The 27,300-nt window shown below is 35.4% G+C and overlaps 1 protein-coding gene across 1 annotated transcript in view; it reads right to left on the minus strand.

The window, feature by feature from the left end:
• The window catches only part of FSTL5 (follistatin like 5), an 864,841-nt gene that overhangs the window by 575,651 nt on the left and 261,890 nt on the right, over positions 1-27,300 (minus strand). Inside the window, exon 4 of the mRNA XM_061140881.1 lies at positions 2,822-3,070. Within this exon, the coding sequence (XP_060996864.1) occupies positions 2,822-3,070 (249 nt within the window). The remainder of the gene's footprint in view (positions 1-2,821; positions 3,071-27,300) is intronic.

The raw sequence follows: 27,300 nt of genomic DNA on the forward strand, positions 1-27,300 counted from the left end.
TTCTTTTATAAGTGGTTGACCAGTTTTCTTCTAGACAGGAAACACAGATGTCCATTTACAATATCTAGAACATGGAATCAACCTAGATGTCCATCAACAGATGAATGGATAAAGAAGTTTTGGTACATATACACAATGGAATATTACTCAGCCATAAAAAGGAATTCATTTGAATCAGTTCTAATGAATCTAAAGCCTATTATACAGAGTGAAGTGAGTCAGAAAATGACAGATAAATATCATATTCTAATGCATGTATACGGAATCTAGAAAAATGGTACTGAGGAATTGATTTATTTACAGGGAAGCAATGAAGAATCTGACATAGAGAAAAGACTTGTGGGGAAAGGGGAGGAGAGGGTGAGATGTATGAAAAAAGTAACATGGAATTTTACATCACCATATGTAAAATAGATAGCCAACAGGAATTTGCTGTGTGGCTCAGAAAACTCAAACAGGGGCTCTGTATCAATCTAGAGGGGTGGGATGGGGAGAAAGATGGGAGGGAGGTCCAAAAGGGAGTGGAGATATGTATACCTATGGCTGATTCATGTTGAGGTTTGACAGAAAACAACAAAATTCTGTAAAGCAAGTATCTTTCAATAAAAAATATATTAAGAAATAAAAGCAATATATATTTTAAGGAGAAATTTTGTTTTGATATTTTTCCATTTGAAAATAATTAAATATGAATTGTTAACAGCCCTTGAACATAATATTTTGACTTGCTCCTTCCTTTAGGTCATTATTTAAAACAATATAAATTGCTGAAATTGCACAGAAAGTATAATCCACAATTATAAGAGTTAATTTTAGTCATCATGGTATTAGGCCTCCAGCTCCATGGAATCTTTCTTATGTTCAAAGTTAGGTCAATTGCACACTAATAGCACAAGCAATTTATTGTTTTATTATAGATTATTTACTTTCTTTCTGTTGAAATAAAGTATCTTTTATATATATATATATAAATATATATATATAATATAAATTATTTACTTTCTGTTGAAATAAAGTATCTTTTATATATATATATATAAGGATATATATATATATATAAGGCAAAACATCAAAACAAATCGACAAACAGAAGACTGACAAATTCTGAGACCTAGGTAATGTATTAACCCCTGGTAACTCACCCAGTTAATATAAATTAAATTGTAAATATAATATAAATTAAATTATAATACTAAGTATGATGACAATAAATTTTGAAGCAATCATAGATTGAATAAATATGCTTAGGATAAGTCTGAAGAACAAAAGCTTTTCAAACCATTTTTTAACAAAGTAACTCATAAAGAAGGCAACATTCCTGGTTATATCCAGTTCATTTATTTCTATGTTGATTTACATATTGTGTAGTGTTATGCCTAAGCTTCCAGTAATAAAGCAGAATATTAAAATAGCAGATTTTTTTCTCACCTCATGATATTTCATTTTATTTGTTTCCATATTATCAATTGCTGGTTGTAAGTTAGACAAAACTTCAATGTTTGAATGATTCTAAGTTAACTTAACTGCATATTATTTACACAGCTCTGTATCATGTGTCTGTGGAATCGTAAAATTTTCACTTTCATTTCAATTCAAACTGACAGGAAAAAACTCTTTTATGAAGATTAAAGCAAAATATTAATACAATTCATTTTAGCTCTCTATAAAATAGATTAGATATTCTTTCTGTAAAGGAAGAGAATCTAATATCATCAATTGTGTATTCACAATGCACAGAGTTCACTTTGGTAAAAAAACTATTCTTACAATTTATCTCATTTATATGAAAGGACTTCTAGTAGCACAATGACTACAGACCCTTCCATCTTAATGCATTTGAATACATATTCAACGAAGTTTGTAAAGAAAACAACTTATCCATGGGTACATGAGCAACATTGTGTGATACTATAAATTTAAGTTAATAATTAAAATATCACACAAGCTTTTAAGTGTAAAATTACTTTGGTAGCACTCTGAGAGTTTGGGATGTGGACCCCATTTAAGATTAGAAATCAAATTGATCACTGACCTTTCTGAATGATGGAAGTTCTATATACTTCACATTTCAAAATTTCAGTCTGGGTTATGACTATTAATAAATAAATATTCTTTCTAGTATAAATAAATAAGAAATATATTTATAAATAAATGAAAGGCATTAAAGATATTTAATGATTTACTTATCTAGCATGTTAAAATAATTAGTCAAATTACTAATTGGGCAGTACTTTTCCATAAATAGTTCCCAGTGATTTTTAGTACCATGGAAGTAAATACTGCTAACTTTTAATTTTAAATTATTATCATCTCAGATTTACTAATTGGGTTTAACATGAGTTCTTCATAGTTATTTCAGTGGGCATTTACCAGTTCTGTGTAATTTGAATTAGGTGGTGCATGCTGAAGGCATCATTTTTAATCAGGATGAAATGAGATGTTATCACAGGATGGTCTGGCATTCACTCCTCTCTCAATTTCACTCCAGGTGCATTTCACTGGGTGGAATTGGCTTGTTGACTGAATTGGCCACTCTGTGTCCCTAAGAAAACTGCCATGATTGGGAAGCCATATGGTGCAATGCTGTAAGCTATATTAAATTTTGAGTCATATTTTGGCCAGCTTTGTTCCCATAACAGATTCAGAATTGTATCCATACAACTTTTTATTCACTTACTAATCACAAGTGTCTTTAAGCCCATATTTCTCTCCTTTTTTAGAGACTTTCCGTTAGTGATGCTATAGTTTAAATTTAAGGGCACTAGTTAAGAAGAAGGAAGAAATAGAGAAAGGTGGCCCTTTAGGCTCACCCTGCATTTACCTTTGAAGAAGCAGTCTTCATTGTGGACAATGGTAATCTTGTGTTTCTTCAGGCAAGCAGCTCTGTGCACCTCACAGTGGTTTTCATAGAATTGCCCATCAGATCCACACACAGGTTTGTAGTGCCGATTGCAAAGGTCCATACAGGCACATTCTGCCTGCCCTGTCTCTCTGCTGAGAACACAGTGCCTTCCCAAACCACAGTATTTGTTTTCACAAGATCCCAAAGAGCCATCCTGAATCAGGATCCCTGTAGACAAAAAAAAAAAAAGAGAGAGAAAATCATTTGGATTTATAGATTTACGTATCCAAATAATATGCTGATATCAAAGTTTCAAGGGATTAGAAAAAAATAAATCCAAGAGAAACATAATATAATCAGGATTCAGTTGTTCTTAAGAGAAGGGATTTTTATCAGAATCAAAAAAAAATATATATATATATCCTTGACATTGATCCCTTCTTTCACTTTTCTCCTTGAGCTCTCACCTCCCTACTCAATGAGTATTACAGTTCTTAAGGACAAGGGCTTTAAATTTAAAGTGCTGAACTCAAATTTTTTGCCAATTATTAGCTTTATGCCCTTGGAAAGATTACTTCCCTGTGCTAAATTATCTCATCTATAATACAAGGTTGATAGTATAGACCATCTCCTAGAGTTGTAGTAAGTAGTACATGTACTGATCCACAGGACACACAGTCCAGGCACATAGGAAATATTTAACAAATGCCAACTTTTACATTAGCAGAATTCTGGTGGGAGAAAGGAAACATGTATGTAAAGTAGGAAATAGGAGAGAATAGGAATGAGAAAAAGTGTCTTGAAAACTTTTTGGGTTCTAACATCTGATCCTTTCTTGTTTTGACCTTTGCCACTTGGCGATCACTGATGCATTTCATGACTCAATGAACAAATCATGAAGAATTTTATTATGTTGTTACTTGTTTAATCTAACAATCTACATCTGCCTCAAAAACAGGAGAATCTAGCAGTCTTGCAGTAAAACCAAACTAAGCAATTTCATTCTTAGGCTTTTCTAGGTAAATCTGAGAACATTATGTGACTGAAAAAAAAAAAGTAAAGTGTACATATATGTCTATGGTCTATCTATATAAATATATATATATAGAAAGAGAGGAAAATATATATATATATATATATCAAGGAATAATATATATTCACATATATACATATGTGTAAATGTGTGTAGATATAGTTACCACTGCTGACACATACATGGCAAAAAAAAAAGTTTTGAGAGGTTGTAAACCCTGTAACTCAATGGTAGAGTATCTGCCTGAAATTAAGGAGATGTAGTTTCAATCCCTGGATCAGGAACATCCCCTGGAGGAGGAAATGGCAAACCATTCCAGTATTCTTGCCCGGAAAAATCCAGTGAAGAGAGGAGTCTGGGAGTCTACACTCCATGGAACCATACCTTGGTTGGGTACCTAACACATCTATAACTTGGTTTCCTCATCTGAAAAATGGGGATTATAGTATATCCTCAAAGGGTTATCAAGATTAAAGGGCTTGTGAGGGACAGATCAAGATAGCAGATTAGGAGGCACCTGGGCTCACATCCACCACAAACACATCAAACTAAATATACATTAGAAAGGCTCTTGCTGAAATCTACCTGGGACTAGCAGAAGAACTCTTCTACACCCAGGCTATAAACAAAGATCCACAAAGCATCTGATAGGAAGGGAGGAGCAGGGATCAGTCATGAACCCACATCCCTATCTGAGAATACAGAAGAAGAATGGATATCACAGGTTTGGGGAATTCTCCCTGGGGATCAAGGGATTCAAGCTACATATTAGGTACCCCAGCCCAGGGGTCCAACAGGAAGGTTAGCTCTCTTAGCTTGTTTGAAAATCAGTGGGGCTTACCAGAGGGCTGTCAGAAACTAAGACTCCCCACTTAAAGAATATACACACAGACTTACTCCGGGTTACATGGAGGCAGCAGATTGAAACTCCCTGAGGTTCTGGTCAGCCTGCCAAGGCTTCTCCTGCCCATCCCCAGCCTGCATGGCCTCCTGCTCTAGCCCATCTTGTTCCTATTCCCCACTAAGCAATGAAAGTGCAAACACTTGGAGGGAAAGGATCCAGTTCAGACTCCAGCCCTGCCTCTGACCAGTGTGAAAGCAGTCATTGCCAGTTCATGAGTCTCATGCCAGCCCATGCATACCTGAAAGGGGACAGGGTCAGTTCAGTGGTGTGGCGTCACCTTTGTAACCCCAAGCCAGCCTCTAAAAAAGTGTGCATCATGGGAAAAAGTGAAGTCGACACAGAAATGCAACCCCAAGCACTCAGGTACAGATCATATCCCAAATCAAAGTGGACTCAAGAGAAAACAGATCCCTCAGAGCTCCTGCTTTAGCCTGTTGGGTCCCATCATTGCCCCAGTCAGGACAGTAACAGTTATTGAGCAAAGAAGATGCCCTGACTTTCATCTGCCTCTGGTTTTGGCTCACCAAATTCAGCCTTACACTATTTGATGTACTTATGGCTGAAAACTTTCTGAACCTGAGGAAAGAAGCAGGTTATCCAGATCAGGAAGCACAGGGGGCCCAAAACAAGATGAACCCAAATACCCACAGAGATATATCATAAATGGCAAAGAGAAATGCAGAGAGTCACATAGAAGGGGAGCCTCATAAGGTTATCAGCTCATATCTCTGCAGAAACTTTTCAGGCCAAGAATGGAATGGCATATATTCAAAGTGGTGAAAGGAAAAACCCAAGATGCTCTACCCAGCAAGGTTATCAGTCAGAATTTAAGGAGAGGTAAAGAACTTCTTAGACATGCAAATGCTAAAAGAATTGATCAATATTAAACTGACCTTACAAGAAGTACTGAAGTCTCCTTTAAGTGAAAAAGAAAAGGCAATAAGAAATTATAGGGTGGTAAAATCCTCAGTAGAAAATTCAAGTACATAGTAAAGACTGTGGATCTAGCACTTAAATAATGTAGTATAAAAGTTAAAAGACCCAAAGTTATAAAATCAACTATAGATACAATAAACAGTTAGGGATAGACATTAAGAAGTAAAATATGAACTCAAAAAGTATAACTTGTACGTAGGGAATAAAAAGTATACAAATTTAAGAACATATTTACATTTAAAAGAATATCAGGGTAAATCAAGTAGATATAGTTATAGGTCAACATATATGAGCTTTATGGTAATCACAAAAAAACCTACAGTAAATAAATACACATAAAAAATAAATATACAAAAACTAGACAGAACACAAATGTAACACTGAGGAAAAACATCAAACAACAGAGAAGAGACAAAGGGAAAAAAAAGAACTAAAGCAAATGCAAAATTCAGAAAATAAATAACAAAATGACAGTAATTACATGTATATCAATAATCACTTTTAATGTCAATAGACTAAATGATCCAATCAAAATATAAAGGAGAGCAGATTGAGTTAAAAAAAGGACAACAACAGCAAAAACAAGACCCGTCTATGCTGCTTACAAGATAATCAATTTAGAGTTAAAGACAAAAAAAAACTGAAAGTGAAGTATGGAAAAATATATTCCATGGAAATGGAAATAAAAATATGCTGGATAGGCTTTCTATTTTAAAGTGGTTTTAAAACAAATTTTATAATAAAAGACAAAGAAAGACATATAAGGATAAAGTAATCACTACAATAAGAAGCTATAGCATTTTAAAATATAAATTCAACTAATATAAGAGTGTTTAAATATATAAAGCAGCAATAAACAGGAATAAAGGAAGAAATTGACAACAATAAAATAATTATAGGGGACTTTATATTTTATCAACCCTTTATCAATGGACAGATCATCCATACAGAAAACTAATAAGAAAGCAATGACATTCAGTTCAGTCATTCAGCTGTGTCTGTCTTTTTACGACCCCATGAACCACTGCACGCCAGGCCTCCCTGTCCATCACCAACTCCCGAAGTTTACTCAAACTCATGTCCATCGAGTGGGTGATGCCATCCAACCATCTTATCCTCTGTCATCCCCTTCTCCTCCTGCCCCCAATCCCTCCCAGCATCAGGGTCTTTTCCAATGAGTCAGGTCTTTGCATCAGGTGGCCAAAGTATTGGGAGTTTCAGCCTCAACATCAGTCCTTCCAGTGAACACCCAGGACTGATCTCCTTTAGGATGGACTGGTTGGATCTCCTTGCAGTCCAAGGGACTCTCGAGAGTCTTCTCCAACACCACAGTTCAAAAGCATCAATTCTTCAGCGCTCAGCTTTCTTTATAGTCCACATCTATACATGACTACTGGAAAAACCATAGCCTTGACTAGATGGACCTTTGTTGACAAAGTAATGTCTCTACTTTTTAATATGCTGTCTAGGTTGGTCCTGACTTTCCTTCCAAGCAGTAAGACAGATTATAAGAGTTGGAATACATATGTATAGGACATTATATTTTAAAATAGCACCATGAGTAAATTAGATAATACCTTGATAGAAATAAATATATAAAATATAAATTTCACCATGCTGTGGACCTGAAACTAATATAACATTGCAAATCAAGTAAATTTCATTTGAAAAAAGTCTCAGCACATGTAAAACTCCCTTTAAAAGTTAGCTAATTTACTATTTTTAAAAAACTAATATTCACAAGAAGAGATATACAAATAAGCATTTAAATCATCAATTTATTAGTTTTTATAAATAAAAGCTTCAAGTATTCTTATTTTCATAATAGAAGTAATTGCTAATGGAATTTAGAAAAATTGAAATTAAAAAAGGGCCAACACTATTAGAAGTATAATTTAAGAAATTATATTTTTGATACCAGTGTAAATTGGAACAAATCTTAAAAGCAACTTTATATTAATTATACTCTAATACCACACTAACATTTTTGAGGAAATATTCAAAGACATTTATAACAAAATATAAGAAAAATAGAATTTATTGAACCAAACTTTCCAATATAATATTATTTTAAATAACTGATGGCTCTGAAATATTTAGTATATCTTGGAAAATAAATTTAAAGTCATACTTCTTGAAGTCTGGCATCTTGTAATGGCCTACAGAAGTTTCATAGAATAGACCGAACCTTGAGTTTAGGGTTTCTGACTAAATAGATATGGAATTGAACCCTAAATTTATATTTCTAACTTTCCAGGTGATGATAATTTTGTTTCTGTGATCACATTTTTGGGTCTTTGACTTAATGAAATCCTACTTGCTAGATAAAATAAATAAAAACAAAAAGACTAAGAAAACACTTATGAAATGTTCTTAAGTTTAAAAATGGGAAGTTATGTCATTATTGTTGTTGATGTTCAGTCTCTAAGTCGTGTCTCACTTTTTGCAACTGCATGGACTATAGCACGCCAAGCTCCTCTCTCCTCTATCTCCTGGGGTTTGCTCAAATTCATGTTCATTGAGTCAGTGGTGCTATCTAACCATTTCACCCTCTGCCACCCCTTTCCTCTTTTGCCTTCAATCTTTTCCAGTATCAGGGTCTTTTCCAGTGAGTCGGCTCTTTGCACCAGGTGGCCAAATTATTGGAGCTCTGGCTTCAGCATCATTCCTTCCAATGAATAATCAGGGTTGATTTCCTTTAGGATTGATGGGTTTGATCTCCTTGCTGTCCAAGAGACTCTCAAGAATCTTCTCCAACACCACAATTTGGCATCATTAATTCTTCAGCACTCAGTCTTCTTTATGGTCCAACTTTCACATCTGTACATGACTACTGGAAAAACTGTAGCTTTGACTATGTGGGACTTTGCTGGCAAAGTGATGTCTCTATTTTTTAACACCGTCTCTAGGTTTGTCATAGCTTTTCTACCAGGGAATAAGTATCTTTTTAATTCCATGGATGCAGTTATTGTCCATAATTATTTTGGAGCCAAAGAAAATAAAATCTGTCACTGCATCCACATTTTCCACTTCTATTTGCCAAGACGTGATGGGACCAGATTTTGTGATCTTAGTTTTTGGAATGTTGAGTTTCAAGCCAGAATTTTCATTCTCCTCTTTGACCCTCATCAAGAAGCTCTTTAGTTCCTCTTTCCTTTCTGCCATTAGAGTGGTATCATCTGCACATCTGAGGTAGCTGATATTTCTCCCAGCAATCTTTATACCAGCTCATGATTCTTCCAGCCCAGAATTTTGCATGATGTATTCTGGATATAAATTAAATAAACTGAGTGACAATATACAGCCTTGTCTTACTCCTTTCCCAATTTTAAAGCACTTAGTTTTTATATTCTGTTACTTCTTGACCCACAAACAGGTTTGTCAGGACACAGCAGTCTGGTACTCTCATCTCTAAGAATTTTCCACAGTTTGCTGTGATCCACACAGTTAAGAAGTTTAACATAATCAATAAAATAGAAGTAGATGTTTTTCTGGAATTACCTTGCTTTCTCCACGATTGAATGAATATGGACAATCTGATCTCTGGTTCCTCTAACTCTTCAAAACCCAGCTTGTGCATCAGGAATTTCTCACTTCATGACTGCCAAAGCCTAGCTTGAAGAATTTTGATCATATCATTGCTAATATGAGAAATGAGCACAATTGCAGAGTAGTTTGAACATTCTTTGGCATTGCTCTTCTTTGGGATTGGAACGAAAACTGCCCTTTTTTAGCTCTGAGGCCACTGCTGAGTTTTCCAAGATTGCTGGCATATTGAGTGCAACACTTTAACAACATCAGTTTTTAAAATTTTAAATAGGTCAACTGGAATTCTATCAGCTTCACTAGCTTTGTTCATAGTAATGCTTCCTAAGACCCACTTGACTTCACACTCCACGATGTCCAGCTTAGCTGTCTGACCAAACCATCATGGTTATCCTGGTCATTAAAACTTTTCTGGTATAGATCTTCTGTGTATTCTTGCCACCTCTTCTTAATCTCTTCTGCTTCTGTTAGGTCCTTACAATTTCTGTCTTTTATTGCATGAAATGTTCCCTTGATATCTCCAGTTTTCTTGAAGATATCTCTAGTCTTTTCCATTCTATTTTTCTCTGTTTCTTTGCATTGTTCATTTAAGGACATCTTATCTCTCCTTTCTATTCTCTGGAACTCTGCAATCACTTGGCTATATCTTTCACTCTTGCCTTTTGCTTCACTTCTTTCTTCAGCTATTTGTAAAGCCTCCTCAGACAACCACTTTGCCTTGTATTTCTTTTTCTTTGGGGTGGCTTTGCTTGTGATTAAAACCAGATAAAATGAACACAATTGATTAGGTAACGATATAATATTGGCCAAGTTTTTCTAATTTTACATATTTGCTTTTTTATCATTCAATGTAACATATTAAAAAAAGGAAGCCTAGAGTTGTGTAAAATAATGAGCAATTTCATTTTGGAAAATTTTTTACCTTATACTCCTACCAGTACTTAGGCCTATTGTCAAGCTTTTAGGGTCCAAATGGGGTTGTCATTATAACATGGGTATTTGACTCATGTAGTTGTATTTTTAAAGTTTTATAACTTATATTTTCTTTATTTATTTACTATCTTACTAGCAATTTGTGGGTTTTTTTTTTTTTTTTTTTTTTTTGCTATGAAATAGTTTATAATTTACCAATAAAATGTTTTATTTCCTTTTCAAAAAAAAATCTAAAAATAAGTTTAAGGTCAACAGAGTCAAGATATTATTTTGCATTTTGGTCACAAACTGAGGCAGCTATCCAACCAGTACAGCTTCTAAAGAAGAAGGAATGCTCTGCTATAAATGAGGTCATTTATGATATATTTAGGTCAATGAGTCTCTTTCCTTGATTCTCCCTCTTCGATTTTTTCCTTTTTGCCTATACTCCAGTTCAGAGATTTGTATTAGAATGGCCAATAGGCCATTTTCTAGAAGTTAATGAACTGTCTTACACTAGCTAGAAGCTGTGTGTTGCATATAGCTGCAACAATTAAAGGAAATTTAATTAATTCATATGCAATTCAAAAGAAAGCTCACATTATGTAAATGAATAGCTAGAACATATCCTTTCTGACAGTAATTATCCATGACTAATGCTGAACTTAAGTATCAGCTGAGATTAAATCAATTTAATCTGATCAACATGTCAAAGATTTCTTTTAAGTATACTCTGTCAGATAGCACACTAAATGAATTTTACTCAAGTACTTATATCCTGCCATCTCACAACTTAATAGAATAACATTTGTTCCCCAAAAAATGTTGTATATTTAGTAGGCACATTATTTTATAGCTTCTATGCCTTCAGGGCATTACAATAACTTCACAGTTATTTTAAAATAAACAGAACTGAAACAAAACACAAAAGATACCATATGTAAAGCAAAATCATTCTACATAATTCTAAATATGATCTTCTCAATTATGATTCATTCTCTTCAATTGTTTTACAAATAGACATTTTATCAAATAGGTATTTAAATAGAGCAGATCTAGGTTGAAATAAACTTTAGTAAAATATGTTATTTTCATGTGCAAAGATACTATATTAGATGCTACAGAATAGATCAAAAGAGCAGACATAGATATTTTTGCTAGTTACTGACAAAGTACATAAAGCAGGATTTGGGCCTCAGTAGAGAGGTAACAATTTGGGGGCATATTTAGAGACACAAAGGTGTGTGAGATGGGTAATATCAGGTAAGAGCTCATATATGTTATGTCATGGCATAGTTGAGGTTATATTTGAGGAATGGGTTAGGAGCTCAAAAGAGATGTAAGGGATACACAGAGCACGAATAAAGTTTAATGCTAGATTTAAAGCAGTAACAACAGGAGGAAAAAAGAAACAAATTTTGGTGAGCTAACTATCCCATAAGCAAAACTGTTTTAGAGTGCCAAGTTATTTGCGGTGTCAATTGTCTCATCAAAGTGCATAATGTTATAGTAAAAATGCAAGTATTATGCTAACTGTGATTTGCTAAAAAAAGAACAATAGATTTGGGGGCAGAGAATAGGATTATAATCTTTGCTTTTCTTTGCTATTAATCTGACCTTGGCCAGGCTGCAATCTTTTTGAGCTAGATGTTCAAATGGTAAGATAAGGAGAAACATTTTTAGACTTACTCTCATCAAACAAATTATGTCATTTAACAATCCTTGGCAAAGTAGTTTCTAATAAAAGGTAATGTGAGAAATATATTTAGTAATCTTTCTCTAAATATATTTAGAAATATCAATAATCTAAGATATGCAGATAATACCACCCTTATGGCAGAAAGCATAGAGGAACTGAAGAGCCTCTTGATGAAAGTGAAAGAGAGAGTGAAAGGCTGACTTAAAACTCAACATTCAAAAAACAAAGATCATGACACCCAGTCCCATCACTTCATAGCAAATAGATGGGGAAACAATGGAAACAGTGACAGACTTTATTTTCTTGGGCTCCAAAATCACTGCAGATGGTGACTGCAGCCATGAAATTAAAAGACACTAGCTCCTTGGAAGAAAAGCTATGACCAACCTAGACAGCATATTAAAAAGCAGAGACATTACTTTGCCAACAAATGTCCATCTAGTTAAAGCTATGGTTTTTCCAATAGTCATGTATGCATGTGCGAGTTGGACCTTGAAGAAAGTTGAGTGCCGAAGAGCAGAAGTTTTTAAACTGCGGTGTTGGAGAAGACTCTCGAGAGTCCCTTGGACTGCAAGGGGATCAAACCAGTCCATCCTAGAGGAAATCAGTCTTGAATATTCATTGGAAGGACTGATGCTAAAGCTCCAATACTTTGGCCACCTGATGTGAAGAACTGACTCACTGGAAAAGACCCTGATACTGGGAAAGACTGAAGGTAGGAGGAGAAGGGGATGACAGAGGATGAGATGGTTGGATGGCAACACTGACTCCATGGACATGAGTATTAAAAACCTCCAGGATGGACAGGAAAGCCTGGTGTGTTGCAGTCTGCTGCTGCTAAGTCGCTTCAGTCGTGTCCAACTCTGCGACCCCATAGACGGCAGCCCACCAGGCTCCTCTGTCCCTGGGATTCTCCAGGCAAGAACACTGGAGTGGGTTGCCATTTCCTTCTCCAATGCATGTGTGCATGCTAAGTCGTTTCAGTCGTGTCCAACTCTGTGCGGCCGCATGGACAGCAGCCCACCAGGCTCCCCCATCCACAGGACTCCCCAGGCAAGAATACTGGAGTGGGTTGCCATTTCCTCCTCCAGTGCTGCAGTCTGTGGGGATGCACAGAGTCGGACATGACTGAGCAACTGAACTGAACTGATAGAAAGCATCAACTGTACAAGATGGAAAATTATTTTTAGCTCAGATTTGCTAAATTGTCTTTTTCCTAAAATTTTCTCATTATTTTTTTTTCCTTGCACTGTTAGTACTTATAAAAATGGACTCTAAGATCAAAGTCCTTTATTTGGATTCCAACTGTCAGTACAAGTGTGGTTTTAGGCAAGTTAAAGTCACTGCACCTCAGTTTCCCCATATAACTAGAAGATAAAAGAAACGGTGCATTATTTAAATGACTATATAAAATGGAGGTAATAATAGTAATCATAGCAGCATATGGTTATTGAGAGGATTAAGTGAAATGAGGTACAGAAAGTTCCTGGCATAGTGTATATTTTAATAAATACAGTTTTAAAGAATTATCATTAACTATGGATTTGGTATGCAACATATATTGGCTTAGAATCATTGGAACAGATAAAGAACAGACTTTCTCAACATTAGTTATTATTATAGCTCTTGGAAATGTACTTATTGGAGGGTTTAAAAGTGTGTTTTCAAATAATGCACCTAAAATTTTCAACAGTATCCACTGGATAATACTTTCCTCATGTGCAAAAAAAAGGAAACACATTTGTTCATTAGATAGTTTGATTTAAATATTTTTTTAAAAAATTGGTAACATTTATTTTCCATGTATGGAAAAATAGTGAATCACTTCAATAAATCCAAAATAAAATTTTCTGTTGCACGCTGTAAACTCTAACAAAACACATGTGAGTCTCACAAACTTCATGCAAGTGATAATTCAAGTAAATATTCCAAACCTACAGAAGATTGAGCATAGTGGGATCTTTTCATGAACTTAATGACTGGAATATTTATTTCCTGCTACTATTTTGTAAAGTTGGTTGAAACAAGGTTGCTTGACTGTAAGTTTGCCTGGGGCACCACTACTAAGAAACAGTTTGAATGGTCACATCTCTACAGCTCAACAAATTTGGAACTTTCAGTACCATCTTATTTCAGACAATCCATTGAACTTCTGCAAGCACCTTCATGTAATTCTGCATTCAAATGTATTTTAAAAGAAATACATTTGAAGAAATAAAGCTAAGTACAGAAAATGCTGGGGATTCAGTTTTATTGCATCCATCCAAATTATAGTTCCTGTTTAACACAAATTAGTTTTTGCCAGTGCAAATGAGTTTTGATGTATCATTTCAAGAAGTTAGGAGATTTAAGGTAACTAAATAAAATGACAAGAGTTCTTATTTCATGTCTTCACTGTGATTATAGCAGCAGAACACTGAAAGAGTTTAAGCAACACTCTCAAACCTCTCACTTCAACTTGTGATCTTGATAACAAAGTACAAAATAGTTTTAATCATTAATTTTATCCTTTCCAAGTCCCATCTAAGAGCCTGTATTTTTCTCTTAAAATCTTCTCTAGTCAATTGAGAACTTAGAGTAGTATTTTTGATAAATACTTGACCAGATAAAAATATTTTTTCATCATCATGCTATTTATTTAGATCATAGAAATGGGTCAGAAGCCAAAGAAATCTTACTATGATAGCTTCGATTGGTAGCTAGAAATGTCTTGGCATGATAGATAGATAGTTGACAGATAAAGAGTGAAAGAAAGAAAGAGAGACAGATAAATCAGAGGCAAAAATTAGATATTTAATATTTTCTTTTTGATAATTATGATATTTAAAAGCAAATGTTAGGAAAGATTTTGAGTGACAAACCTATGGTAAACCTAGACAACATATTGAAAAGCAGAGATATCTCTTTGCTGACAAATGTCTGTATGGTCAAAGCTAAGATTTTTCCAGTAGTCATGTATGGATGTGAGAGTTGGACCATAAATAAGGTGCTGGAGAAGACTCTTAAGAGTCCCTTGGACTGTAAGGAGATCAAACCAATCAATCCTAAAGGAAATCAACCCTGAATATTCATTTGAAGCACTGTTGCTGAAGCTCCAATACTTTGGCCACCTGATACAAAGAGCCAACACATTTGAAAAGACCTTGATGCTGGGAAAGACTGAAGGCAAGAGGAGAAGGGGTGGAAGAGGATGAGATGGTTAGATGGCATCACCAACTCAATAGATATGAATTTGAGCAATCTCTGGGACATAGTGCAGGACAGAGGAGCCTGGCACGCTGTAGTCCATGGAGTTGCAAAGAGTTGGGTATAACTTAGTGACTGAACAACAACGGAAATGTATTTATTTTGCTAAGTCATTAGGTGCCATTCTCTTTTATGATGCTGCCTAATATAATAAACAAGGAAATAAATTAATTTATGAACATAACAGACAAGTGTTTATATAAGACTATGCAATGAAAATAAAGATATATTGTAAATCATCTGTGAAACTAAATATACTTCAGGCTCTGGAATAAACCCCAAACTTTAAAACATCATTATTTCTTAGGAAGATTTAAAGCATTAGATAGATGATTCTCAAATAATCTACATGTTTTCACACAGTGGTGAAAAATATTAAATTGTAAAATCAAAAATTCTAAGTGAAGATCAAATTTCATAATGGAAGGGTATATTTGAGTAGATAATCTTTAGATTCATTATAATGCTAATTTTTAGAGAATGATCAGCCATATGGCTAATAGAGAATTGAGGGAGAAATAGACACAGCAATTTCTATTATAACTATAGGAATTAAAGCCTGCTAAAAGAACTTTGCTTTTGGAATTTAAATGGTTTCATTTCAAAACTCACATCAAAAAGTTATTTTGAAATATCATTATTTATAAAGAAATAAAGATGATTTATTATTTGATTTTGTGCTTGTAATCAAGGAACTTAATTTTTAGAGTGTTTTTAGGTTCACAGCAAAATTGAGTGCAAAGTACAAAAAGTTTCTTAAATCAGTTCCAGAAAAGACAAGTACCATATGATCTCACTTATATGAGCTTCTTAGAGTAATCAAAATCATAGAGTAAAATGGTAATCTGACAGGGATCAGAGGAGAGGGGAATGAGGAATTACTGTCTAATAGGTATGTGATTTCAGTTTTGCAAGATAAAAAGAGTTCTGGAGATGAATGTTGGTGATGGTAGCTCAACAGTATGAATGTACTTAAAACCATTTCACTGGACACCACTGAGCAACTAAGCAGCAGCAATACACATTAAACAGTTAAGATAGCAGATTTTATGTTGTGTGTTTTTAACCATGAAAGAATTAGATAAAATTCAATGTGCAGAGTTCCTATGTGTCTACTCCTTCTAAAAACACACATCTTTCACCACCATCAACCAACTTGAACATCTACTATTTGCAAAAATGTGAGCATTGTATATTTGCTAATAATGTAATTATGTCTGTATCTGAAACACTATACTTCTATAAATAAGGTATAAATCTTTAATCTCATTTTTTAGTCTTATTTTCTTTTTTTCTCTTTGAGGGCTTGGGCCAGTGTTAGGGTTTACTGAAATAGCAAGGCATGGGAGAAACATTGATCTGAGGCTCAGAATACACAATTCATTATTGATACAATTCTAGTTTTTATTCTCATCGTCAATCAAGTTCTTTGAACATTAAAGAAAATTAGGATGAAAAACACTATCTCTACATTCATCAAAACATTTCCTTCAGCCTCCTTTTTCTCTTCTCCATCATCTGTGGTTTAAATCTATTTCATATCTAATTTGTCCAAAAACTTTAACTTTACTCATCCTCTGAATTCTGTCAATTCCCCCAGCTTAGGTTTCTGGGAAAAAAAGCAGTTGTTTTTTTTGTTTGTTTGTTTGTTTGTGTGTTTTTGTCTTTTCTGGCTTTTTAAGTGTTTACCTTCCTTGAGGTAACAGACACAGATTCAATCTACTGACTGAACTGGATAATGGTTAACTTCTACTCTTGCTCATGTCTTCAAATGAATGAATCATACTAGATTCCTCACTGATGTACTCTCAAATATTATTGTTCAAAAATAAAATGATTATAGCTATAGAATAAGTATGCATATATGTATGTGCTTAGAGACTCTAATAATAGCCAACTATCAATACCTTCTAGTCAAGGCTATGGTTTTTCCAGTGGTCATGTATGGATGTGAGAGTTGGACTGTGAAGAAAGCTGAGCGCCAAACAATTGATGCTTTTGAACTGTGGTATTGGAGAAGACTCTTCAGACTCCCTTGGACTGCAAGGAGATGCAACCAGTTCATCCTAAAAATGAACTGGTTTTTAGGATGAACCAGTTTAGGATGAACTGGTTTTTAGAGATCAGTCCTGAATGTTATTGGAAGGATTGATGTTGAAGCTGAAAGTCCAATACTTTGGCCACCTCATGCAAAGAGTTGACTCATTGTAAAAGACCCTCATGTTGGGAGGGACTGGGGGCAGGAGGAGAAGGGGATGACAGAGGATGAGATGGTTGGATGGCATCACCGACTCGATGGACATGAGTTTGGGTAAACTCCGGGAACTGGTGATGGACAGGGAGGCCTGGTGTGCTGTGATTCATGGGGTTGCAAAGAGTCAGACATGACTGAGCGAATGAATTGAACTGAACTGATTAATACTTTCTTGCTTCCCAGGTGATACTAGTGGTAAAGAACCTGCTGACAATGCAGGAGACATAAGAGATGTAGGTTTGATCCCTGGGTTAGGAAGATCTCCCGGAGGAGGGCATGGCAACCCACTCCAGTATTCTTGCCTGGAGAATCCTATAGACAGAGAAGGCTGGCGGACTACAGTCCATAAGATTGCAAAGAGTCAGATCAACTGAAGTGACTTAGCACACAAGCATGGATGATAGAATGCTATTTGAAACATAACAAGTACCCACCATAGTGAAAAAACACATAATCCAGTCTAGTAAGGTTCTGAAAGGAGCAAAGATTCCAGAGGGAAAAAATGTTGGCACTGTATAGGAATTAGTCACGGAGAGAAGAGAATCATGAAAGGAGATTTGGGGCAAAGGTATGAATTTGTGAACAAAATGATTACTCGTTGCCAAAGTATAGAGATTATGGGCGGGTTTCTTAGAAGATGTGGTTAATGAATTCAGGAAATGATAATAGTAGCCTTGACTGCTATGTTACTGAGGTTGTGGAAGTTAGCATTTAATAGACTTAAAAAGGAGCATACATAGAGGATAGAAGAGAAAGAGTATGAGTTAAGAAGCTACCACCCTAGTTTGTGTGAAAACAATGTGTCAAAACAAGGAGATAACTATAATAAAATAAATTTTTAGAGCAACATGGAATTAGTTAGAAAGGGAGGAAGCAAAAAGTGTAGCTTTGAACATAAAGGAAGGAATCAAGGGTGGTTATAAATAATGATAATTGTTTAAATAACATTGCAAGGAGGTCCATCTCAGAGGACTTGGGGCAGGGGTTGGGGGTGGGGGTGGGGGAGAGCTCCATGTGCAAAACAGCGGGTTTTCAGTTCGATTTCTTTTAGATGATCTAGAGGATGACCAGTGATGTTCTTCAGTGCAGGTCGTCCGGAGGACTCAAGACATGGTGGTTACTAATAGACTTCCCACAGTACTTCTTCATCCCATGTGGACTCCTTCAAGGGCGGTGAGCATCACAGCTTCCCTTGAACTTGTCTGGGTCATAAAATAGATGGAGAAAAGACCTATCTATCCTATAAACCAATGACTCCACCCACATGCCCCCTCCCTGGAACCCTCACACCCTGGAGAGGAGGGAAAACTAATTAACATTTCTTTAGGTTATGAAGTCCTCCCTTTGTGTATGGGCCCAGCAAAATTATGCATAAACGTCGGCCAACAAACTTGGGCTTTCATCCTGCCTCCAAAAGAAGACTTGCGGACATTGCTGCCCTTTTTCTGTCTGTGAACCATGTTTACTACTGAAACTTTAGGGAAAGAGTTAGGGAAGGAACAAAAATCATTATGTAAAATGTTACTAACACTACATTGAAACATTACCATGACAAAGGACTTCTTGGCTGGGTTGGCAGTGGAATGACACCCTCATCCTCCTCCTTGAATCATCCTCGATAAACAAATTGGGCCTGAACTATAGACATATAAAACATATGGAAACTTGCTGCCAGCACCAAAGAACTTGGGACTCGGACCAGACATTTCACAGGAACCAGTCGTGGTCATAGTAACTACTTCTTTTGCTATAATCAGTCATATTTTATACAGGCCTGTGTCCCACTTCCTTTTGTTATAGCCATAAGAAATTTACAACTTGATCTGTAACTTGTATTAATTTCCAATTTTGTGTTACTCCTGTTTAATTCAATCATAGTACCTACTACTGGGAACAAATCAAATTTCATTTACTTGATAATGCCTCTCTGAATGTACAATTACTGCAAAAGGAAATCTTTGAAACTTTTTCTAAACGTCTGCCCTCTTCCACTAATTTAGAAACTTTAGCTAAACAAGTTATCCGGGCTAGACCCACAAGGATAGTTTTAAAGTATTACCCACAGCATCGGGTCTAGAACTGTAACTTTGGTGATTGTCTTGATAATTGTATTTGTTGTTTATCGCCACCTTTCTATAAGGTTGGTTAATACTAACCAACCTCATTTGGTCAGGACTTTTTTTTTTACAAATGTAATAAAATAGGGGGAATTGTCAGGAAGCATTTAACAAGAGGCTTCCTGTGTGCTGTTTTGGATCTGTCAGGAACCCTCTGGCCCTTAATGATTCCTGAATATTCAGGAATTAAGAAGAGAGGCACGCCTTTCCCAGGGCTAAGGAATCCAGGCATTTCTCATTACAGTGATAAGTACCCTCTTCCTTTTTATGAGCCATACTGTAAAAGGTGATTGCTTGCAACTCTCTCTAAATAGGGATCCTCTTATGTTTTGTAAGTCTGGAATTTTAATCTTTATCTTTGCTGAGAATAACTACAGTATATATGCCCAAGCCATGTTTATTAGAACACCTTTGCTCCATCAGAAAAAATAAATAAATAAATAACATTGCCAGCAGTCAAAGTAATTATTAAGTAATATTTTTAATATTCCTGAATAATAACAGAATAATTATTCAGGAATTATTTTATTCCTGAATAAAAACAGAAAGCACAAGAACAGTAATTAGCTGTGGATTAAAATGACACAACTGAAGGTGGAGGCCAAATGCACTTAACTGCACTAATCTGCAAAGTCATGTCACTTTTCATCCATCTTCAGTCATGTCACATGGAAGAGTGGAGAGTTAAGACTATGGTATTATTGAGAGCCAGGGTCCTACATGTTCCATGTTGTGGAAGGATTCAATGAATGAGATGGAACCCAAAATACTGCATACGGGTTACAAAGAACAGGATAAAACAGGGGAAACAAGGCAGTTACCTAAATTCTTGCTTGGTAAATTGTTTTCTACTTTAATATCACTTATAGTCAAGGAATTAGGTTTAACATGATCTTTTCAGCGGAAATGGCAATATCTCGAAGTTTCTCTAATACATATGAAAGCAAGAAATTCTTCTTTCACCTACCCTAGTAACAGGAGACTTTTTACATGTAAAATTGGCAATATCTTATATCTTTTTTTTTTTCAAGATACTGTTTATTACCACCTTTGTGTTCCTAAGCTCTGATACCTACCTATTGTTCTCATGTGTCTAAAATTAAGCTCTACATAGTAAAAACATGATTTATTCATAAGTATATTAAGACTAATTACCCTAACAAAAATAATTTTACATAAAATTGTTAATATCAGTTCAGTTCAGTTCAGTCGCTCAGTCGTGTCCAACTCTTTGCGACCCCATGAATCACAGCACACCAGGCCTCCCTGCCCATCACCAACTCCCGGAGTTTACACAAACTCATGTCCATCGAGTCGGTGATGCCATCCAACCATCTCATCCTCTGTCATCCCCTTCTCCTCCTGCCCCCAACCCCTCTCAACATCAGGGTATTTTCCAATGAGTCAGCTCTTCGCATGAGGTGGCCAAAGTACTGGAGTTTCAGCTTCAGCATCAGTCCTTCCAGTGAACACCCAGGACTGATCTCCTCTAGGATGGACTGGTTGGATCTCCTTGCAGTCCAAGGGACTCTCAAGAGTATTCTCCAACACCTCAGTTCAAAAGCATCAATTCTTTCGTGCTCAGCTTTCTTCACAGTCCAACTCTCCCATCCATACATGACCACTGGAAAAACCATAGCCTGACTAGATGGACTTTGTTGGCAAAGTAATGTCTCTGCTTTTTAATATGCTGTCTAGGTTGGTCATAACTTTCCTTCCAAGGAGTAAGCATCTTTTAATTTCATGGCTGCAGTCACCATCTGCAGTGATTTTGGAGACCCAAAAAATAAAGTCTGACACTATTTCCACTGTTTCCCTGTGAATTTGCCATGAAGTGATGGGACCAGATTGTTAATATATTAGTATTTAAAATCCCATTTAGTGTTAGTACCACTGTGATATGTAGGTCTTTAAGTCTTACTGGTTTATCTTTATTCTGTAACACTGTAAATATTTTTATTTTGCCCCATATTCCTCTTTACTATTTTTCACTTTCTGAAAAAATCAGCTTGTTTTTAAAACTTATTCCATGTTTTCAATATGGAATAAGTTTCAATGTTTCTGCTTTCTGCATATTTGTAATCTTCACTTTTCCACAAAGCCAAGACAATATTTTTAAAATTCATCATTTAACCAAAAGTTTTTCAGTTGCTTTTAAAGATTATTTTATTAATGTTGTTAGTTAATTGGATTGTTTTCTTAGCCTCCATTGATAAACTCTCTACAAGTTATACAGCAAAACAAAACATTATACTAAATATGTAAAGAAACATGCTTTCTTCTTATAAATGTTTTAATTTGAAAATCTGCACGCACATCTTCATATCATGTATAATTTGCTTAGATAGTAATGTTGTTTTTCTGTTTCACATTGTTGGCAGACAGATATGGTAGGTTTAGTGTAACTTAGAAGACATTTTATGACCTGGCTGGTCTTTCTCCCTACTCTGCCAACAGATCTGGCACTTATGCTCTTTCCCAGGGGTTTCTCTCATCTTTCACAGGTTCCCACTGAACTGATATTGTATGGTGTTTATAACTTGGTGACTATCCCTGTTTCTTTCCTCTGCCCATCCTATCCTTCCTGGGTATAGAGGCTCTGTTATAGAACTCTCTACATAAAGGTCAAGCCCTAATACTGGGAAGTATACTAAGATCTCTACTGTGTGCTTAGGTTTACATGTACCTTATATTTTATTAGGGATACACCATAACTAACACATAAATATTTTATTAGGTAAAAAATTTAGTACATGGGAGATACAAACTGATATAAAATTTTAGGGGAGGAAGACTTTTGAGGGAAAGTAATAGTAGCTTACTCATAAAATTCAGATTTGACAGGGGTTAAGAAAATGGCTAGGCTTTTGACAGATGGAAATGGGTAGGAAAAGGAAGAGCAGAGGAAGACAAAAAAGCAATATCCTATATCAACAAAACTTGATCCTACTCTCAATTTTTATTACCCTTACCTGTTACTTCAGAGTGATAATTTCCTAAACTGACAAGCCCATCATTTATTATTGACCCAACAAAGCACAACTAGCAAAATCTACTATATCTCTTCTTTGTTTATTTTTAAATAATTAATTTCCAATGTGTTTTTAGAAATTATATAAAAATAAGCAACAATGTAGCTTTTCCTATATATTTAATTCTTTGAATGGTAGCTTTGAAGTAGCAAAGACAAAGGAAAACTTCTTAAACCAAGTTACCCTTCCAATAGCTACCATTTTGTATACTAAGTCTTTTTCTTCCTTTTTAACAATCCTAGGAAATGTGTTATTTTTTTCCTGTCTTATAAATAGAGAAGAAACTAATTCAAAGTGATTATTCTTCATATCCTAGGTCACACAATTGTGAGTATAAGCACCAAGCTTCAAACTTGTGTCTATTTAAATTAGTAAAAGTTATGTGATTCTTCCTGAATGTTGTTCCTATTGATTTATATGATTCTGGTAGAATATATAGGAGATAGGTTAGGCCACCTGAAATGAAACCTTGATCTTAGCAAAAAACTTAGGAATCTGAATTGACAACCAACCATCTAAATCAGGAGTACCGATCCATGGCTGGTTAGGAACTGGGCTGCCCAAAAGGAGGTGAGCAGTAGGAAAGCCAGGGAAGCTTCATCTGCTCCTCTTCCCATCTCTCACATTACTGCCTGAAATGCCACCCCCAATTCTGTGGAAAAATTGTCTTCCATGAACCTAGTCCCTCATGCCAAAAAGGAAACCAATTGTCTATAAAAAATGATAGGTGAAGCTATGAATGAGCATATTGTAAAAAAAAAAATAAATAAAAGTTTATGAAGAAGGGACTGGAGAAGGAAATGGCAGCCCACTCCAGTATTCTTGCCTGGAAAATTCCATGGACAGAGGAACCTGGCGGGTAACAGTCTATGGGCTCACAAAGAGTCAGCCACAAATGAGCACGTCAGCACATATGGAGAAGGGGCAGTTGGAAATATCTGAACCTGGACTTCAGAACTTCTTCAAAAGGACTGGGAATACCTTCACCCTCCATCATGAAAGAACTGGTTACTTTAAAAAGCCTCACTTTCTCAGTAGTGGTTGGGAGCCTTGGGCCATAACCCTAGGCCTGGGTTTGAAACCTGGCTCCATCAGTAACTGGTTCTTAAAATCTTAGAAATTTTTTTAGTTTCTTTTTGCTTTGTTTTATCATCAGTAATGGAACTGATCTTATTGAATTACTGTAATTTTGTGAATATAAAGCCCATTGAATAGTACCTGTCAGATAATAAATGGATTAATGTTATCTATTATTAACATTCATATTATCACTGCCATTATTATGCTGTTATGTTCTTGTTGCTGGTCAGTCGCTAAGTCATGTCTGAGTCTTTGCAACCCCATGGACTTGCCTTTCCCTCTCTTTCACCATTTCCTAGAGTTTGCTAAAAATTCATGTTCATTGAATCAGTGATGCTATCTAACCACACTAATCATCTTGCTATGTTATTTCATTCTAAAATAACCAAATTAGTAGGCAATTTTCAAAGAAGTTACAACCCAGTGTTTATGTGGTTTTTAATACTTATTGAAAAAATAATAAAAATACAAAAAAAATAATAGGATGCCATGAACTTAACTATCAAGGATTCAATAGTATAAGCCATCGACAATATTATAGAAAATATGAAGTTTAACATGTTCTTAAACCAAATGTGGCAAGCAATTCAACTTTGGATCCCATGACCATAGTTTTTCTCTTGTAGGAAATTTCCTGTCCACATTGTCAACATATCAAGTAATGGAAATAAGAACTCTAGTTCCTACTTAGTGATTCTGTTTGGCACAGGAGTTTTGGTTTGGCTGGTATTTGTAAGGTATCATAAAGAGAAGGACAAGAACATTAAGATAGTAGGGAGAGAAAAGTATGGAGACCAGCTATTTTTCTTATTTGATTCCCAGACAATCTTTGTTTCCAGTTCACTCTGTGGTCTTGGGTCCAAAACATCAACAGTACAGAACTCCCTGCCTTTCCTCAATGAGATCAACTGTTCCACAATGCCTTCCTGCAAAGGCCATCCTACTCTGCTTCATATTCATCTGCTTACCAATGACTGTCCTAATAGACCTAAGGCAGTTAGTGTTACTGAATGCATCTCTCTTATGAAAATTCTGATTGACATCTAGGGCTACATAGAGCCATTTCCTTAATCATCAGGAAGAGGAAACCAGAAGTTGGATATTTGGCAAGACTTCATGGAACTCTTCTGGAGAAGATGGCTTTTCTCCAAACTTTAGAGTATCACGTTCTACTTCTTCCTTTGTGTGTATCTCTGTTTTCTCTGATTCTCATTCTTTTTGGCCCTATGTCAGATCCTTATATTCAGCTTTTATCCAATCAGGTCCAAGTAGTGGATTTTCTCCTAGGTTTCTTTGTGGGCCTGATGGCAGCCAATGGAATAAATCTACACATCCTTTACAAATAGTCTTATGAGAAACTCATGGACTTAAAGATGCTCTTCTGAACCTTTTATTGAACAATCAAGCAAGCAAACAGGCAAGCAAGCAAGCAACCAAACAAAAAACTGGAACTATTTTTACCCAACATAGAACTTCCTTTAATGAAATACAGATTAAAGTTTCTTGATGATTATTACTTTAGGGAGTTGTAGAAATTAAGAAAGCAATGACATTTATTTTGCATTTTATATACATACATGCAATATATATAATCTGAGTATGTGTATGCATACATAGATACATAGTATCATACATATATTTTCCTCTTAAGTGCATTTCTGATTTACTATGGCATATTGAACACACAAATATCATTTTGCTTCCTCTTTAAAGCCTTCAAAATCATTTAAAATAAATTGTTTTAAGAGGGATAAGGGGAACTGGAGAAAACCCACAGGCAAATACTGGAAGTTTGAAAACATGTAGTAAGTGGGACTCAGTTGTTCTAAGGAAGTTGAATCCCAATCTTGTAGTGGGTAAAATCTTATTTATTCCACAGATCTCTGAAAAAAATATATAAACTTGGTAATATCAAGTACCTCTGGAAATGAAAGTATCAGTTATTTAAAAGTATGATGACCTACTGAAAATTGTTTGAGAAGTTTTTTAAATTACAATGCCCTCCACTTCACATCCCTGGTAGAAAATTGGAGGATAAGTCACTCAGGATACAAACACAGGGAGCGTGAAGACCAGTGAAGGCTATTCTCTGCCCCAGTGTCCCGGCTCTAGTACCTGAGCAAATGCCAACACTCATGGGCACAGGCTTCAGACCAGGGACTCAGAGACTATTCTGCAAAATCTTTAACTTCATAATGGGAGATCCATATAACTGACCCATCTAGGTCACCCACGGTGAAGTTTACGGTTGAAAATTTTACCCAGTGCTCAGAAATTCAAAATCAGTTTAAAAAATAAGTAAATTATTCTTTTGTTTATTTTTCCAAATCAGCTTTATGATATCCCTCTCTTAATCAAAAGAAGGAAGCCAGTATTAACTGGACATCTGAGTAAACTGTCTAACATGGAAAATAAGACCAAAATAAACAGATTCATCAATATGGAATGAGATTACAGAGGAAAAAAAATATCACAAAACAAAGCAAAACCTATAATTTATATCCTCATAGAAATAACAGATAATAATGTATCCCTGAATTGAGAGTAAGAATAAACTTTATAAAACCAAAAAAGCTATTGGAATTAAAAACCTGATTATTTTTAAAAAAATCAAGAGACAGTCTAAAAAATAAAATTAAAAAAATCTTACAGAAAATAAATAGAAAAAAATGATAACACATAGAAAGAAAAATACATAACAACATAGATATCACTTCCAGAATTCCAAAGTACAAATAATAGAATGTCCAGATGGAGAAGGAAGAAAAACAGATGGTAAGAAATAATTAATAAAACTATTAAACTATTTTCCAGAACTGAAGGACGAATTGCCAAATTGAGAGAGCTCATCCCAGTGCTCACTAAAGTAAATTAGAATAGATTCATGCCATGACACATCATGAAACTTTAAAATATTGAGAAAAGGAATTTTCTACAGGCTTTTGAATTAAAAAAAAGAAAGAAAGAAAGAAAGAAAATGTTCAAGCACACAAAATGGATTAGGAATCAGAATCGCTTCTGACCTCTCAATAGCAACAGGAAAAGCCCCAAGGTCACAGAGCAGCACAGAATTCTGAAAGGAAACATTTGTGTTGTTGCTCTCCTTCATGTCCTGCTCCCGAGGACACTTCTTCCTCTCCAGAGAGGTATTTCTGCTTTGGCAGACTCCTGAGAGTTGGAGGTAGAGAATGTGAAACTTAGACCCAAAAATAGTCAGACCTGTCTCTCTGCCCATGGGTCTTCTGTACTTTAGCGCCTGGTTCACTACTACGCTGTCCCAGTGCCCCACCTATGACAAGCTCCCAGGTCTTAAAAGCATCCCAGTGTAGTGACTGCTCTGATCTCCCCTCCTCGCCTACACTCCTGTTCTCTAACTCCCGCTCATTGTAGGTCTCCTATGACGTGTCTTCCCATCTAAGAGGCTTCACTCACCCTCTTCTTTCATCCTTCCTTACACCATTTTACTACTGAAGTATCCATACACTTTTGGAGAACTGTGTTATTTCTCTGTAACACCTAGAGAAAAGATGTTATAGAGAAAAATATTTGAATATTATAATATTTGGAATTTGTTTAATATTCAAATAAATATATTTTAATATTTGTTTAATGTCTAGTCTATGTCTCAATAAATCTGGGTTCCAAGAGAGAACAGATGTGTGTTAGTTCAACAGCTTCTCCTCAGGGACTGGCAGATTC

The sequence above is a fragment of the Dama dama genome, chromosome 5 (assembly GCF_033118175.1).
Source record: "Dama dama isolate Ldn47 chromosome 5, ASM3311817v1, whole genome shotgun sequence".
In the NCBI taxonomy this organism is placed as follows: domain Eukaryota; kingdom Metazoa; phylum Chordata; class Mammalia; order Artiodactyla; family Cervidae; genus Dama; species Dama dama.